Source organism: Peromyscus californicus, unplaced genomic scaffold, assembly GCF_007827085.1.
Source record: "Peromyscus californicus insignis strain IS unplaced genomic scaffold, ASM782708v3 Scaffold_16__1_contigs__length_79575227, whole genome shotgun sequence".
Classification (NCBI taxonomy): Eukaryota; Metazoa; Chordata; class Mammalia; order Rodentia; family Cricetidae; genus Peromyscus; species Peromyscus californicus.
This window is the reverse complement of record NW_026294458.1, coordinates 9536724-9550926: the sequence shown is the minus strand read 5'-3', so window position 1 is coordinate 9550926 and position 14203 is coordinate 9536724. Positions and strand designations below refer to the sequence as shown.

Below are 14203 nucleotides of genomic sequence, written 5' to 3'. Positions count from 1 at the left end.
AGTTTGGATTTAGCAGTGGGTGGTGATATCTTACCCTGTCCCCATAGTGCTGTGTCCTTGAATAACACTCAATCTTCATTTTTTTCTCATAATTGTGAGAATTAATCAGGATAATGCATGGGAGTGTCTGCTATAGTTTGTGGTACAAACTAAGAAGGCATGATGGTAGGCCAGTCTAGAATTCCTGTATCTTATCATTGGTCTTTCTAAAGTAGGTTGTACTGTGCAATGAATCATCACTTCATCTATGAATAACAGGGATATGGACTATAATGTAATCATAATTATCAAATTTTTTTCATGATTACATGTGAAACTTTTAAAAGTAATTTGATTTTATATTCTGATTTTGGTTATATTATCATTATTTTTACACTTTTGTGGTGATAACAATATAAATCACTAACTTTGAAAAACAGAAAGATGTCAAGGATGTAGCTCAGGGGTAGAGTATATGCTTATTATGCATGAGACCATGAATTCAATTCTCATCACCAAATAGATACACAAATTTACTTTTAAATTGACTCCTTCATGCCCAAATTAAATGAACATTCTGTGGCTCCAGTCTTTCAAGATATTGTAGGGCTATTGTATAGTTTATTTGGATTTCCAAAATGAAAACTCCTACATAAAATGTGGGGGTAAGATATGGACTCCAGGAAAAATGGAGTCTTCCCATTTTTGGTGGCCCATTTAACCAATCTGAAAAGCTGAATCTATTTATCTTTCTAGACCAATTGACCTTTTACCAAGGAAAATGCATATACAGTTATTTTATTTTCTCTAGAGTGAAAAACTCCACCCAATGTATTTTGAGAATACATAGTCTAAGTTAATACCATCCACCTCTATTAACCATTCATCTTTGCCTTTCAGATGTAATTCCAATTTGGAAATGGAAGAATTGAAATTCTTCTGGTAAAATTTTAGTTTCAGGCTCTAGCAACAAGTAAGAAATAGAGAAATCTGGATCCAGGAGTCACTTATTACTTTTTAAAATTTATTGTGTGGTATGTTTACTTTGGTTGAAATTTTCAAATATAATTTTGACTAGCACAAACATATACTTTAGCTCTCATATCAAGGATTTAATAGCTGAGATTATAAATATAAAAATGGAGATTACCCAAAGATTAACACATTGCTGTTTTACAGGAAGAAAACTCATATTATATCAGTGAAGTGGGAGCCTATTTGACTATCTCAAATACAGGTTAGTAAGAGAACAACTGTCATATCATTAATTCCTGGTTCATTCATTTTCTTGTCATTGACTCTGATACTCTTTGATGCTTTTCTTTTTAAAAGAACAAAGTAGTAGTCTACAATAAAACTAAAACTTTGGGAGAATTTACAACATGTATGTACTTCAATTTATCTGATCATGGAGGATGGTGGTCTAGATTATACTGGCAATCATTATCTTTAGAAATTGCAGTTCAGTACCCTTTTGATTTGTTGTTGGAGTGCAATTTATTCTGTACTCTGAATTGTATATTATTCTACAAAAATATGAGTATCAAAATCTGTCTGTGTTAGACACCAAGGAGCCATAATTATCCAAACTGATAAGATTCTGTCATCGTGGAGCTTGCATTCCAGAAGAGAAGAACACTATACACAGGCATGTTAAACTATATTTTTAAGTAGAGCTTGCATTCCAGAAGGGAAGAGTACCATACACAGCTTTGTTAAACTATATTCTTAAGTGGTAATGAGTTCTATGAGTAAACCCCACCAGAATGTCGGAGAGCTATTTCATGTGTCCTTTGGGAAACCTCCAGAGGAGAAAGACTGCTTTGATGATATGAAGTCTGATCACAGTTTCACCATTTACAGACATCTGGATTGGGGCAACTTTTACAGATGGCAGCAGTTCATCAGTATCATGGCAGATTAGTGTGGCAGCAGGCAGGCATGGTGACTGGGGCATGGGACAAGAAACAGAGGACTTACGTCTTGATCTGTAAGCCAGGACAGAGAGAGAGAGAAAGAGAAAGAGAGAGAGAGAGAGAGAGAGAGAGAGAGAGAGAGAGAGAGAGAGAAGAAGAAGAAGGAGGAGGAGGAGGAGGAGGAGGAGGAGGAGGAGGAGGAGGAGGAGGAGGAGAAGGAGGAAGGGAGGGAGGGAGGGAGGGAGGGAGAAGGGGGAGGGAGGGAGAGAGAAGGGGGAGGGAGGGAGAGAGAGACAGAGAGACAGAGAGAGAGAGAGAGAGAGAGAGAGAGAGAGAGAGAGAGAGAGAAAGAGAGAGAGAACATTGAGAATGGCCTGAAATTTTGAAATCTCAAAGCCCAACCAGAGTGATGTACTTCCTCCAACATGGCCAAACCCACAAGCAGTGCTACCAACTGACAAAATATTCAAATACCTGAGCCTATGGAAGGTCATTCTCAATCAAGCCACCATAGCATCCAAGGAACAGCAGGGTCCTAAAGTGCCCTAGAGAGTGAACATACAGTAGAGGAGGTTCCAGGGATGGCCAGTCCAGGGCATGTAGGGCCTATGGGCAGGTAAGCTAAAGACTTGAGATTTTATTCTAAAGTATATAAATATACCATAGGAAGATTTGGGTTAAGGAAATGGTGTATCAAATTTGCATTTATGAAAGTTCAGTTTGGTTCCCTCATGGAAAACTATCCATAGTGGGGCATGTCTAAAAAAAATTACCAATGTTCATGTTTAGAGAGATAATGCTCCTAAATGAACCTAACAAGTCTATGGAGGGCCTCAGATATTTCCCCAGAAAGCCTAGCCTTAGATGACACATTTTTATTGAGCCTCTTTACTGTGCCACTTACTGGCTTTGGAATTTTCTGTTTTCTCCTTTCAACATGTTATCTTTTGGTTGGCTTAAACATTACTAATTAATGATCTCTAACTATTGAAATTTGCTAAGAAATGAAACAGTGGGGGCAAAGTCTATTTAAAATATTTGTTATATTTTATTGATGTTATTTAAGAGGATTTTGTCAGTGATTCTGGTTAAATGTAAATAAAAATGTCACAACTGACAACTCATTTTCATATGTTAACTTACACTTGTCTTATCTAGGCTAGAGAATAAGTATTATGAGTGCTAATAGAAATTGCTTAATGTTATCACTAGGGATGGACCAGATTTTAGTCAGTAGTAGGGTTGTCAACTCTCAAGAAATGTGGCAAAGGAATATCAGACTAGAAATTAACCTAAAGGGTAACAGATGGGGAAACCAGTTCTAGGTTCATGTGATCAAGGGCTAAGCATTATTAGCAGGAAGAACAGTAGACACAGTGATGATGGTTTTCATGTCATTGTGCTGCTGGTGCTAGTATTAGCAACAGTAATTTATTATCACTACAGTAGTGATGATAGGCTAAAAATGTGGATGACAGCAGTATGATACCCAGGACAGACAGACAGATGGCATATAGATAGGTAGATAATATATAAAGAAAGCTACCAATGTATATTACATGATACAACAATGTAAACAGATAAATTAGGGCCAACTTGTTAATTTTATTTTCTTTTTTCCAACCTGTTAATTTTTGTGATATTATTCCTTACTGTAACTGACAAACAGACAAGACACTTTGGCTCTGGCCCATGAATTTTTTTTTTGTTATTTATGAAGACAAAGTGTGATTGGAAGAGTGCTTAGTGATTGTCGAATTGGAACCAATGAAATCTGTCATATGTTAAACTCCAGCTGCCTTAACGATCACCTTTTTGAAAAGGTTATATCTGACATAATGAGCAGGTCCCTTGCCTGGACAGCAAACAGAAGGAATGGGATACATTTCCAAGATGGATGCAATCTCCTTCCTGGTAGGTTCTTCCTCCTGCTGTACTGATCCAGTCCCAGGGCATGCAGCTGCACCATTGTGGACTAGTCTGGTTTTGTACTGATTCATTATCATGCACTATAAGTGTTAGAACAATATCACTCCTCTTTCTACAGTCTTTAGGAAACTCTCCATAGCTCCAGGAATTGAAAATTGTCTCTAATGATGTGAACGAATCCAGAGGAAAAACACTCAGTTCACTGTTCCCACTTGGGAAACTATGGGAAACATTTACGTAAATTCCAAACAGAGCCACAGAAAACATTTGCACACCTAGAGTATTTTTTTTTTCATGAAGAGAAGATTGCAAAACTCCAAGGCCACATCTGAATGAAGGCAATGGTCTGGACATTAGCAGGTCAGTAGCACTGGAACTTAGTTGATACTGTCAGGATTCTTGCATATCACAGTTTACTCTTTGTCTTCAGAGAAGACTTACCAGGGAATGAAGCGTGCTATGATGATGTTTGAGACAGTAGTCGGGCATTCCTCCAAGTGTGTGACTGAGCAGAGCCTCCAGCTGTCAGCTCAGCTTCAAATGAAAACAATAAACATTCGTCTCCAAGCCTTCGAGTTTGAAGGAGACCGCTTTGGAAATGGTAAGTTAACCATCCTTAACTCACAAGCAGCCTTTAGAAACCCAGGGGGGCGGTTCCAAGGTGTGTTTATTCTGAAGCTATTAAGGAGCCAGAGCACATGACTTACTATAATGGAAGAGCCCTGTGAAGTTCTAAGGGCTGTGCTCCCCTACACTCATATGTGAAAACTATATATATATATGCATGTTCACTGTCTTACTCCAGCATGATGACTCTTTAACTGACTGAGACAAAAATTTCTCACTCATTTAAACACATAAACACATAAGCACACACACACACATACACATACACACACACACACACACACACACACACACACACACACACACACACACACACACACCAGGAAGGGGGGTTGCTGTGGACACTTCTTATAAATGCTGTTAAAGAAGACTAAATAACTCCAGCATGTTTAGAGCACACTTTAAATGTGTTAAGTAAGAAGGTTTTTTTTGTTTTTTTTTTTTTTTAAGATTTCATAATAGATTCTTCACACCTGCATAGAGGAAAAAGCAGGATGTACTTTTTCCACATTCAAGAAAGAAATAAGTTCTGTGGTAATTCCTTTTCTGAAATACAAGGCATTTCAATGGACATTTCCTCAAAGCCAGTTTTGTTGACACCTGTCTTTTTCTTTGCATTTGAACCACTACACAGAGCTTGTCTGGTATTTCCTAAGGTGGAAACTAGCCCTTAGATGAAGGCCAGGGAAGGCAAGTCACTTTTAAGAAAAACCCGTGTCTTTGTCTTGGTCACTGTTCTTTTGCTGTGAAGAGATACCGTAACCACAGAAACTCATAAAGGAAGGCATTTAAGAGTTTCAGAGGGTTAGTCTATTATCATCGTAATGTGGAGCATGGTGGCACGCAGGTAGGCATGGCTCTGGAGCTGAGAGCTTTACATCCTGGTCCATAGGCAGCAGAGAGAGAAAAAGAGAACCTGGGTCTGGCAGGGGCTTTTGAAACCTCAAAGCCCACCCCCAGTGATATACTTCCTCCAACAAGGCAGCATTCACCCCAATAAGTCCACTTCTTCTCCAACAAGGCACACCTCCTAATCCTTTTAATCCTTCTCAAATAGTGATGACTAAACATTCAAATATATGAGTCTACGGGAGCCATTCTTATTCAAATCACAACCCTTCTCCATGTCTGAAAACAGGGTTACTAGGACTTCTGACCAGAAGGGTCATAAACCTCACCTAAAATATGTTTTTTTGAGGAACTTAAAAAATATTGTAAAGTACTTTTTAATCATTATAAATAGAGTCTCCATGTGAACTTCTAATATGAATCTGATTTTACTTTGGATTCTATTATATAACTAAAGATGTGTCTAGCAAAACAAACAAACAAACAAACAAACAACAAACGAAAAACACCTCCTCTGATTTGTCAGAGTCCAGGTGTTGTTTGTGTTGGAGCCTGTGCTTTTGAAGGGTTTCTCTGCGTCCTAGTGTTTCTGCTTTTCTTGGTGCCACTGTCATATGGTTCATATCAGTAGGTGTCACTATAGCTAAGCTGTCAAAAGCCGGTCTTAGAGCATCTACCTCCTAGGAAATATGTATTTCTTTGCAAATTCACCATGAAAATTTAAAAACCCGCCAACATTAATCATGTGGTTTCAAAATAAGGCACACGCTTGTCTACTTGTGAAGACTCTGAAGCAGGGAAGGTCTGGTGGATAAAACCTTCCCCATGTCTACTTCATTATGCATGCTCACAGGCAGATGTATAAAAGAAAATGAAACTTCATTAAAGGAAAAAACATCAGTTAGAGAGACCTCGAGCAAGAGACCAATGTTCCTTCACTCTTCTCCCTACTTCCCCTTCTTGTCAAACTTGCACACCACTGTTCTGTTCTATAACCAAAAGTCTTTTCTTTTGGTCATTGCTTTAGCTCAAGTCCACATTCCTAGATTTCGTAATTCAAAAAAATTTTTAAATAATGCTCAAGTGGAAAGATAAATGTCGTTCTATGAACACTACATTTTTACCAGAAACAGCCATTTAAAGAGGAGAAAGCTATTGTATGAATGGAATTTAAGAACATATGTGCAGGGGCCATGGGCACTCAAAGAGAGCAAGATTAACACAGTGCTGATGGTGAGGGATGGACTAAAGAAGGAAACTTTTCTATATTTTCCACATTTCCACTCATTTTTAACAGGAAGTTCATGCAATTTGGCAACTACTCCATGGTTACTGCTCATTTATGAAATGCACTTGTTCTTCTTGGAAGTGTCTTAGCTCTTTCCACATTCCTGAGGGGTTGAGGGAAGCATCTGGAAGACTCAAGAGAGCCTGAAGAGCCCCAAAACATACCCAGAGTACTCAGAAACACCCATTTCCTCTTAAAGCAGGAGGTGTTGATCGGAAACTGGATGTGAGAGCCTGGCTTTCTCCTAAGTGATTCTGGTAATAGCACACACTTGGCTTGGAGAGATGTGATGTCCTTTGTCCTCTGTCAAACACTTCTGCTTTAGGCTCCCAGGTATGCAATGTCAAGGGCCCTTGTAGAGCTCTACAGAGCAGAGTGAGAGGTGTTGATTCATGATGCCACTAGCCATCTTGAAGAACAATCACATTAAAGTTTAATCTATTGTATGGAAGTGACTTCCACACCAGATGGGAACAAGAGGCAGAAGTTAACATGAAGAACAGACCAACAAGATGTTTTGTCAAGTTGTACACCTTCCATCTTCAGCGAGTTCTTTCAGCTGATAGACTTCTGTTATCTGTCCCTACCGACATAAACACTCTCCACGTTAACTTGGATGAACATTCCAGCAGCTATAAGAGCAGTGGTTTTGCTGGAATAGCTAGTAAATCAATACTTGGATATGTTCCTTTCTCAAAGCTTTATTTACTTTCTCCAGTGCAGAGTGGAGGGTCAGCTGAGGCAGGCTCCTAACTTTGTCTCTTTCTTCCCATCTACCACACACATAGTCACTCTAAAAACACTTCAACAAGTGAACAAAATTCTGTAGGTGCCTCCTTCTGTCTGGAATAAATAAGAACAGTTGCTTCATAGTCTTCCTTTTCTCTCTTCTTCCCCCTCCCCCTCCTCTGCCTCCTCTTCTTCCTCCTCCTCCTCTTCCTCTTCCTCCTCCTCTTCTTCTTTTTGGTTTTTCGAGACAGGTTTTCTCAGTGTAGCTTTGAAGCCTGTCCTGGAACTCACTCTGTAGACCAGGCTGGCCTCGAACTCAATAGATCCACCTGTCTCTGCCTCCCGAGTGCTGGGATTAAAGACGTGTGCCATGACTGCCTGGCCGTAGTCTTCCTTTTCAGACCAACTGATGGAAAATAGAAAGCATGAACACAGGGACTGAAGGAAGTGAGCTGAGGATAATTCCATCCCATAGCTAGTTCCCAGACTTCATAAAAAAGAACAGATTCCAAAACCTCAAGGAATTCATTTACAGAGTTCCAGTACAATGGGAATAACAAATGTAAGTCACCCTTATATTACCCATGAAAATTGAATTTCTGAACTGAAATGATCAAGTGTGAGCAAGATGAAAATAAACTGCATGGCCACTGGCAGAAACACTGTAGAAAATATAAGAATACTTTGAAGCTAAGTGGATGAAATATTAGGGTTATTACTTTGCTGGGCATGCCATAGCAAAGTGCTACAGGATGGATGTTTTAAGCAACAGAAATTTATGTTCTCACAGTTCTGGGAGCTAAAAGTGAAGATTAATATGTTGGCATCATTAGCTTCATCAAAAACGTTATTGAAAATAGATTTTTTTCATAAGTATATTTTGATTATGATTTCTTCTTCCCCTAATCATCCCAGCTCCTCCTCCTCTCTTCCAGATCCACACCCTCTCTCTCTCTCTCTCTCTCTCTCTGTCTTTATATAGAGCTCTTATAGGGACGGGGGTGGACACGGTGAAGGTGTTAGGTGCCGGCTTCTACCTCTACCACCTCGGCCCAGCCACTAAAGTCCACGTCCTTGTGGATCAGCACCAGGGCTAGGGGCTGGCTCCTTTGGTACCACAAAACACTTTTCCTGGTTCTCAGAGATGGTGACCTCCACAATAACCCCACTTGGGGTGGGGAGCACTTCTTGTTCGCTGCATATGTCCAGCAGCTCTGGCTCACTTTGAGGAGCACCATAGTGGGCTCAGAGGCAGCGGGAGGCAGAGAAGGGCTGGAGGAAACCCCATGCTGGTGACTCATCTGGTGCTGCTTGAGGCTTTGAGGGAGGGCATAGCCCATGCCACAGATAGGGCATTGGTAGGGCTTGTCTGTCATGTGGGACTTGAGGTGATGGCATAGCTTGGTGGCCAGTGTGTTAGCTCGGCCACATTGGGGGCACTGAAAGGGCCTCTCCCCCGAGTATAGGTGCTCATGAGTACAGAGTATATGTGGGTCTCAGAGGACCTTCCCACACACAGGGCACAGGTAGGCCTCACCAGTGTGGGAGATGAGATGGCACTTCAGCTCGGGAATCTGGGGGACAGTATCGGCACAGTGTGGACATTGATACGGGCGCTCCCCTGTGTGCAGCCTCAAGTGTCCTCGGAGGTTGCCCAGCTGGCGGAATGCTCTGCCACAGTGTTGGCACAGGAAGGGCTTTCCCCCAGTCTAGAGCCTCATGTGGTTCCATAGTAAACCCTGGGTGGCCAGGAGCTGCCCACACACTGGGCATGGACACGGAGAAGGGGCATCTGGCATCTGGTGGGTCTTCCGGCATAGCCTCAGGGAAGGTCGGCGAGCAAAGGCTTTGCCACACTGCTCACACGCAAAGGGTCAGGCACCTGAATGGACCATCTGATGCTCTCTGAGGTCTCTGCGGGTACCATAAGCTTGTCACACTGTGAGCATGGGAAGGGTCTCACCCTTCGATGGCCCAGAATGTGGGCTTTGAAGGTTTCCTCGGAGCTGGAACTCTTGCCACACTCAGTGCACAAGAAAGGCTTGTGGTATGTGTGCATAAATGCATGTTTCTTGAGGTAGTACAGCTGCAGGAATGACTTTCCACACTCCGCACACCGGGTATTCTCGCCCCTGCTTTGAGGAGCTTTCTTCTGGGTCAGGAGGGCTGCATAGCAGTACAAGGAAGTTAGGGAGCTGGATTCTCTGAGATCTTTACTGTAGACAGGCATTCATTGCTGGGGACATGTAACTTCTTGACTGGGCAGGTTTGCACCTGGGGCCCCCTGGGAGTTAATAAACTGGCTTCATTGCTCTCTGGGCTCTTCTGGGCAGCTAAGTTGCCCTGAAGTTCAGGTGGTATCTGTGGCAGGCACTCCTTATCCATGCTGTCATCTTGAAGCAACAAGCCAAGGGCTTGGCTGTCCTTGAAAGGTTGATCCCCGGTTTGGGCCACAGGTCCAGAACCTACCATATTTTCGCCTTGGAGACTATGGGGTGACTCATGACCAGGATCTGTGCAAGACTCTGCTGTATCCTCTGGGGCCAGGGCCAGGGGGCGGGGGGGGCACCTCTTCCTGTGTAGCAGACTCCTCGTCTGCCTCTACAGCTGCTACTTCCTCTAGCCCGGGGTGCATGACACTTAGGCTCTTGGAGGGAGACTGTGGGCACAGCAGCAACTCAGAGCCTGGCAACACAGTCTAGTACACCTGCCGGTGAAGCTTCTCATTGATCCAAACCAAAGACCCACTTCCATCACTCTGCAGCCTAGATTGCTGCACCAAACTGATCCAAGCAGAACTTTGCTTCCAGATGCATATGGCACCCGACTAGCCAAGTGACCGGTCCTCCTCGTGTTGTGGCTTCACTCCCTCGCTCTTCTCCTCCAAGACGGAGTCCACTTCTAGAGGTCCCCAATGAAGTCCGAGCTTCAGGGTCTTTCTGATACATCAGACCCCCGAGTGCTGTTTCCTGGCGCGGGAGGGGCCCACAGCCAAGCCCTCAGGGAGGCTCTTCAGAGCAAGTATGGCAGGGCTCATACCAGGCAGGAAGTCTTTGAGGCCCTGAGCAAAGCCTTCTGCAGAAGGGCTCCATCCTGAGTCCTGGCCCAGGCACCGCTTGTGGGCTGCAGGGAGCCTGGAAGGCAGCGAAGGAGCGGTCCACGAGGGTGTGGGGTTGGGGAAACGAAACATGCAGGAGGAAAGAGCAAGGTCAACTAGCCTCAGGAGTCTGAGGGATAAGCAAGGTTCTACCTCAGCCCCTGAAAGGTTGGAAAGGAGTCCAGGCTCTTAAGCCTGAGTACCTTGGAAGGCATTGGAGCAGGATCCCAGGCTCGAGATAAAAAGGAAGTGGGGGTAAGGTGCTGACTAGAAAACGCTGGGGCCGTCTAGTCCAGGGCTGAGGGACGCAGACATCGCAGGCCACTCACGGAGCGGCGGTGTCTTCCCTAAGAGCACCTCCTTCACTTCTTTCATCCTGGATCAGAGAGCTCCCGCCACCCCTTTCTGTTTCTCTTTAGAAAAATAAACCAAGCATCTAAGGAATAATAATACAATACAATATGATATGATACAATGCAATACGATAAACCAAAATCGAACAAATCAGTATGTGAGAAAACAACCAAACAAGAAAAAGAGACATAGAAAAAGTACAAGAAACACGTATAGACACAGACACACACATTCGCATACACAGGAATCCCATAAAAACCCCAAACTGAAAGCCATAATATATACACAAAGGATCTGTAAGGTTAAAAAACAAGTCCTGATTTAACATTATGAGACAAAGAACCCCCAAAGATGCTGTTGAGTTCATTTTCTGTCGGCCATCTACTCTTGGGCATGGGGCCTAACCTTAAGAGTGGTTTGTTTCCCCAGTGAAAAATCTAAGTTTTCATTTGCAAGTGGCTATTGATTGGTGATAGCTTCTGGCTTAGGGATGGGAGTAGATTCACTTCTCCTTTCAACTCTAGTACAGCATCTGGTCCAGACCCATGCAGGCCCTGTGTATGCTGTCTCAGTCTCCATGAGTTCATATGTGTATCTGTCCTTGTTTCCTCTATGTTCTCCATCGCTTATGACTCTTACATTCTTTCTGCCTCCTCTTCTGCACAGTTCCCTGAGCCCTGAGGGGAGGGATTTGATGGAGACATCTCTTTTAGGGCAAGGTTTTCCCAGGTCTCTCACTCTCTGCATATTTCTTCTATCCTTAATTCTAAGTTCAGAACCACTTAGCCAAAACTACCAAGTTCTGCTGCTTGCTGAGGCTGGAACATGGCCCCCTTGTTTAATTACATCTTCACTAGCTTTCTGTCTTTCACTGCTTAAGTTTGGCTGTCCTAAAACTTGCTCTGTAGACCAGGCTGGCCTCAAACTCAGAGATCCACCAGCCTCTGCCTCCTGAGTGCTGGCATTAAAGGTGTGCCACACTACATTCGGCTCCAAACTTTTCTTTAATTCCTTTTCACAAGTTGGAAATTTAGCTGGGTAGGATCTTGCCCCAAGGTCACCACTCCTTTTATTCCATTTCTTAATCCATTTATCTTCTTGAACACAGGATTTAGCTCCATTCCACTTCCTGGTGCTCTTTTTCTCCTCAAAATTTACATTTTGTTATTTACCCTGCTCAGCTTGCTCCTCTTCATTATAAATCTTCATTAGAGTTACCACTAATATCTACATGGCAGAATCTATACTAGGCTAATCAATTAAGAAATTCCATGATTTGCTTTTTTATATTTAGAATTATGACAATAAATGCCAGAGGAAAATTTTTTCCCAGTACTATTCATAAAATGTATTTTTTAATTCATCGATTTATTTTATATCCTGGCTACAGTCCCTGCCCCGCCCCCATGACCCAGTCTTACTGCTCTATTGTATTTGTTTTCTTTTCTCTTGTAGTGGATGAGTGCTTGTCTGACTACACAGTTGTGCTTCCTGTGGTCGGGGCCATCGTGGTCATCCTCTGTGTTGTGGGTCTGGGTGTCTACAAAATCCGGCAAAGATATCAGTCATCTGGATACCAGAGAATCTAATTTATAGCCAATAATGGAGTTTAGAAAAAAAATTCCGTTATTTTTAGAACATTGGAGGCTTCTCTTATTTTCTACCAACCTCTAAAATCAATGAGTGATCAGTGATTAAAATTGAAACAGCATATTAATTTTGAATATTTTTGCTCATCTCATGAAAGACTAAGGAAGATATTTGAGTACTTTCTAGATTTTGTTGGAAAATTTTAACTATTCAAATGAATATTTGAGAAACATTGAATTAAGGCAGTGTACAAAAGTGACAGGTTATAAACAAACTATAAACCAAAATAATTGAGTTTAATTGCCCTACCTGTGTTTGCCTAGAGAAATTTGTTTTAGCATTAATATTTTCATTTTAAAATATTTCACTGGATTTTCTTACCATCTCTGTTTCTTTGATGTATGTATGTCTGATATGGCACTTACCTTCTTTTCCATTTAAATGTTTTTAGTTATCAAAAAGAACAACATATCTCATATTGTTTAGATTTTTACATGAAAACAACTAAATTTTTTCCTTCATGATTCTTGCTTCAGAATTAATAGAGACTAAGAATTAACTGTCTATAGACAACATAGCAATAATAAAAAGCATCAATAATCACAGCCTTTAGTTTTACAACATGAGTGTTAACTTAAGAAATGTAGTTTCCTTTAATCTTCATAATTTACAGAAAATAAAATCTGCCATCAATCACTTTCACTGGACTCTTTTTTTTTTTCTGTTATCCATTCAACAGAAAGCAAAATGAGAACGGAACTCACTGTTGTGGTCTTTTCTGTACATCTGGTCACCAACAAGAATGATACAAGTTCTGCCTAAAAGTTTTCTACCCATATCTGCTTCATTTCTACAGGAGAACAGGTTTATCTGAATCAGTCACTGGGTAGATGAAAGGAAGATTACAGATAATGGAAGCCCCTGCCTTTGACAAATCTTTGACTCCCGTGGAGACTGTGGGGCCCTATGTGTTGGGATTCTGCTACTGCTCCAGCTGCATGACCGCACATACTCAGTTCAGGAGCTAGGCAAGGGGTCTTGCGTCTTATGTCATCAGTGCGCGTTAGTGATTACATGCGAGCGGTGTGGTCATGCAATCAGCACATGCATGGAGTGGCTCCATAAGCCCACCTGCGGGAACCTTAAAAAAGCCAGACACAGACCCCCCTTCCCTTCTCCATTCTCTCTTCCCCTCACTATCTCTTCTCTGTTCTCTCTCTCTGCATATGCTTCTCCCCAGGCCTGGTTCTTTTGTTTCCCCCCTTCCCAATAAAGCTCTGACACTGGGTTTTGTTGTGGCTCATGGCTCGTGACTTTTCTGCACAGTAACCAGTGTCACTTATCATTTTTAACACTAATAAGACATTTAATAACTCATTTAAGACATGAGTTAGCTTCTCACTTTAATAAATGTGCTCACCTATTTCTCTAAAGACATATACTTCTCAAGGCACTTTTTATCTTTTTTTTTCTCACAGAATATTAGTTAGGGTTCTATATATTAGGGTGGCTTATAGGTAGCTGTCTGGGTAGTCCAAAAATGGCTGTAGTTGTTCATTCTATGAGACTAAATGTCTCATCAGTCCCAGTCTGTTGGTAGAGTCCTGAAGGATTCCTGGAAAGCTGCTTGTCTTCACTCTACACTGGAATCCTGAAGAAGTAGGTTCTAGTACCACTGAAGGGATGCCTCAGCGGCTGGACAGGTGAACTTGCCAGTGAGTGAGGGCAAGCAGACAAAAAGCAAAAGCTTCCTCTTTCCATGTACTTTTATATGCTTTTCTTTACAACCCATGCTGTATTTCATCCACCAGTGGAATATTTTTTGTGGTTCTTGGCAGGCAGTAG

The 14203-nt window shown here is 42.0% G+C and overlaps 1 protein-coding gene across 1 annotated transcript in view; it reads left to right on the top strand.

The window, feature by feature from the left end:
• Lamp3 (lysosomal associated membrane protein 3) overlaps positions 1-12357 on the top strand; it is a 39116-nt gene extending 26759 nt beyond the window's left edge. The window contains exons 4-6 of the mRNA XM_052739738.1: positions 1159-1216; positions 4255-4425; positions 12224-12357. Coding sequence (XP_052595698.1) covers positions 1159-1216; positions 4255-4425; positions 12224-12357 — 363 coding nt within the window. The remainder of the gene's footprint in view (positions 1-1158; positions 1217-4254; positions 4426-12223) is intronic.
• Positions 12358-14203: the final 1846 nt, after the last annotated feature.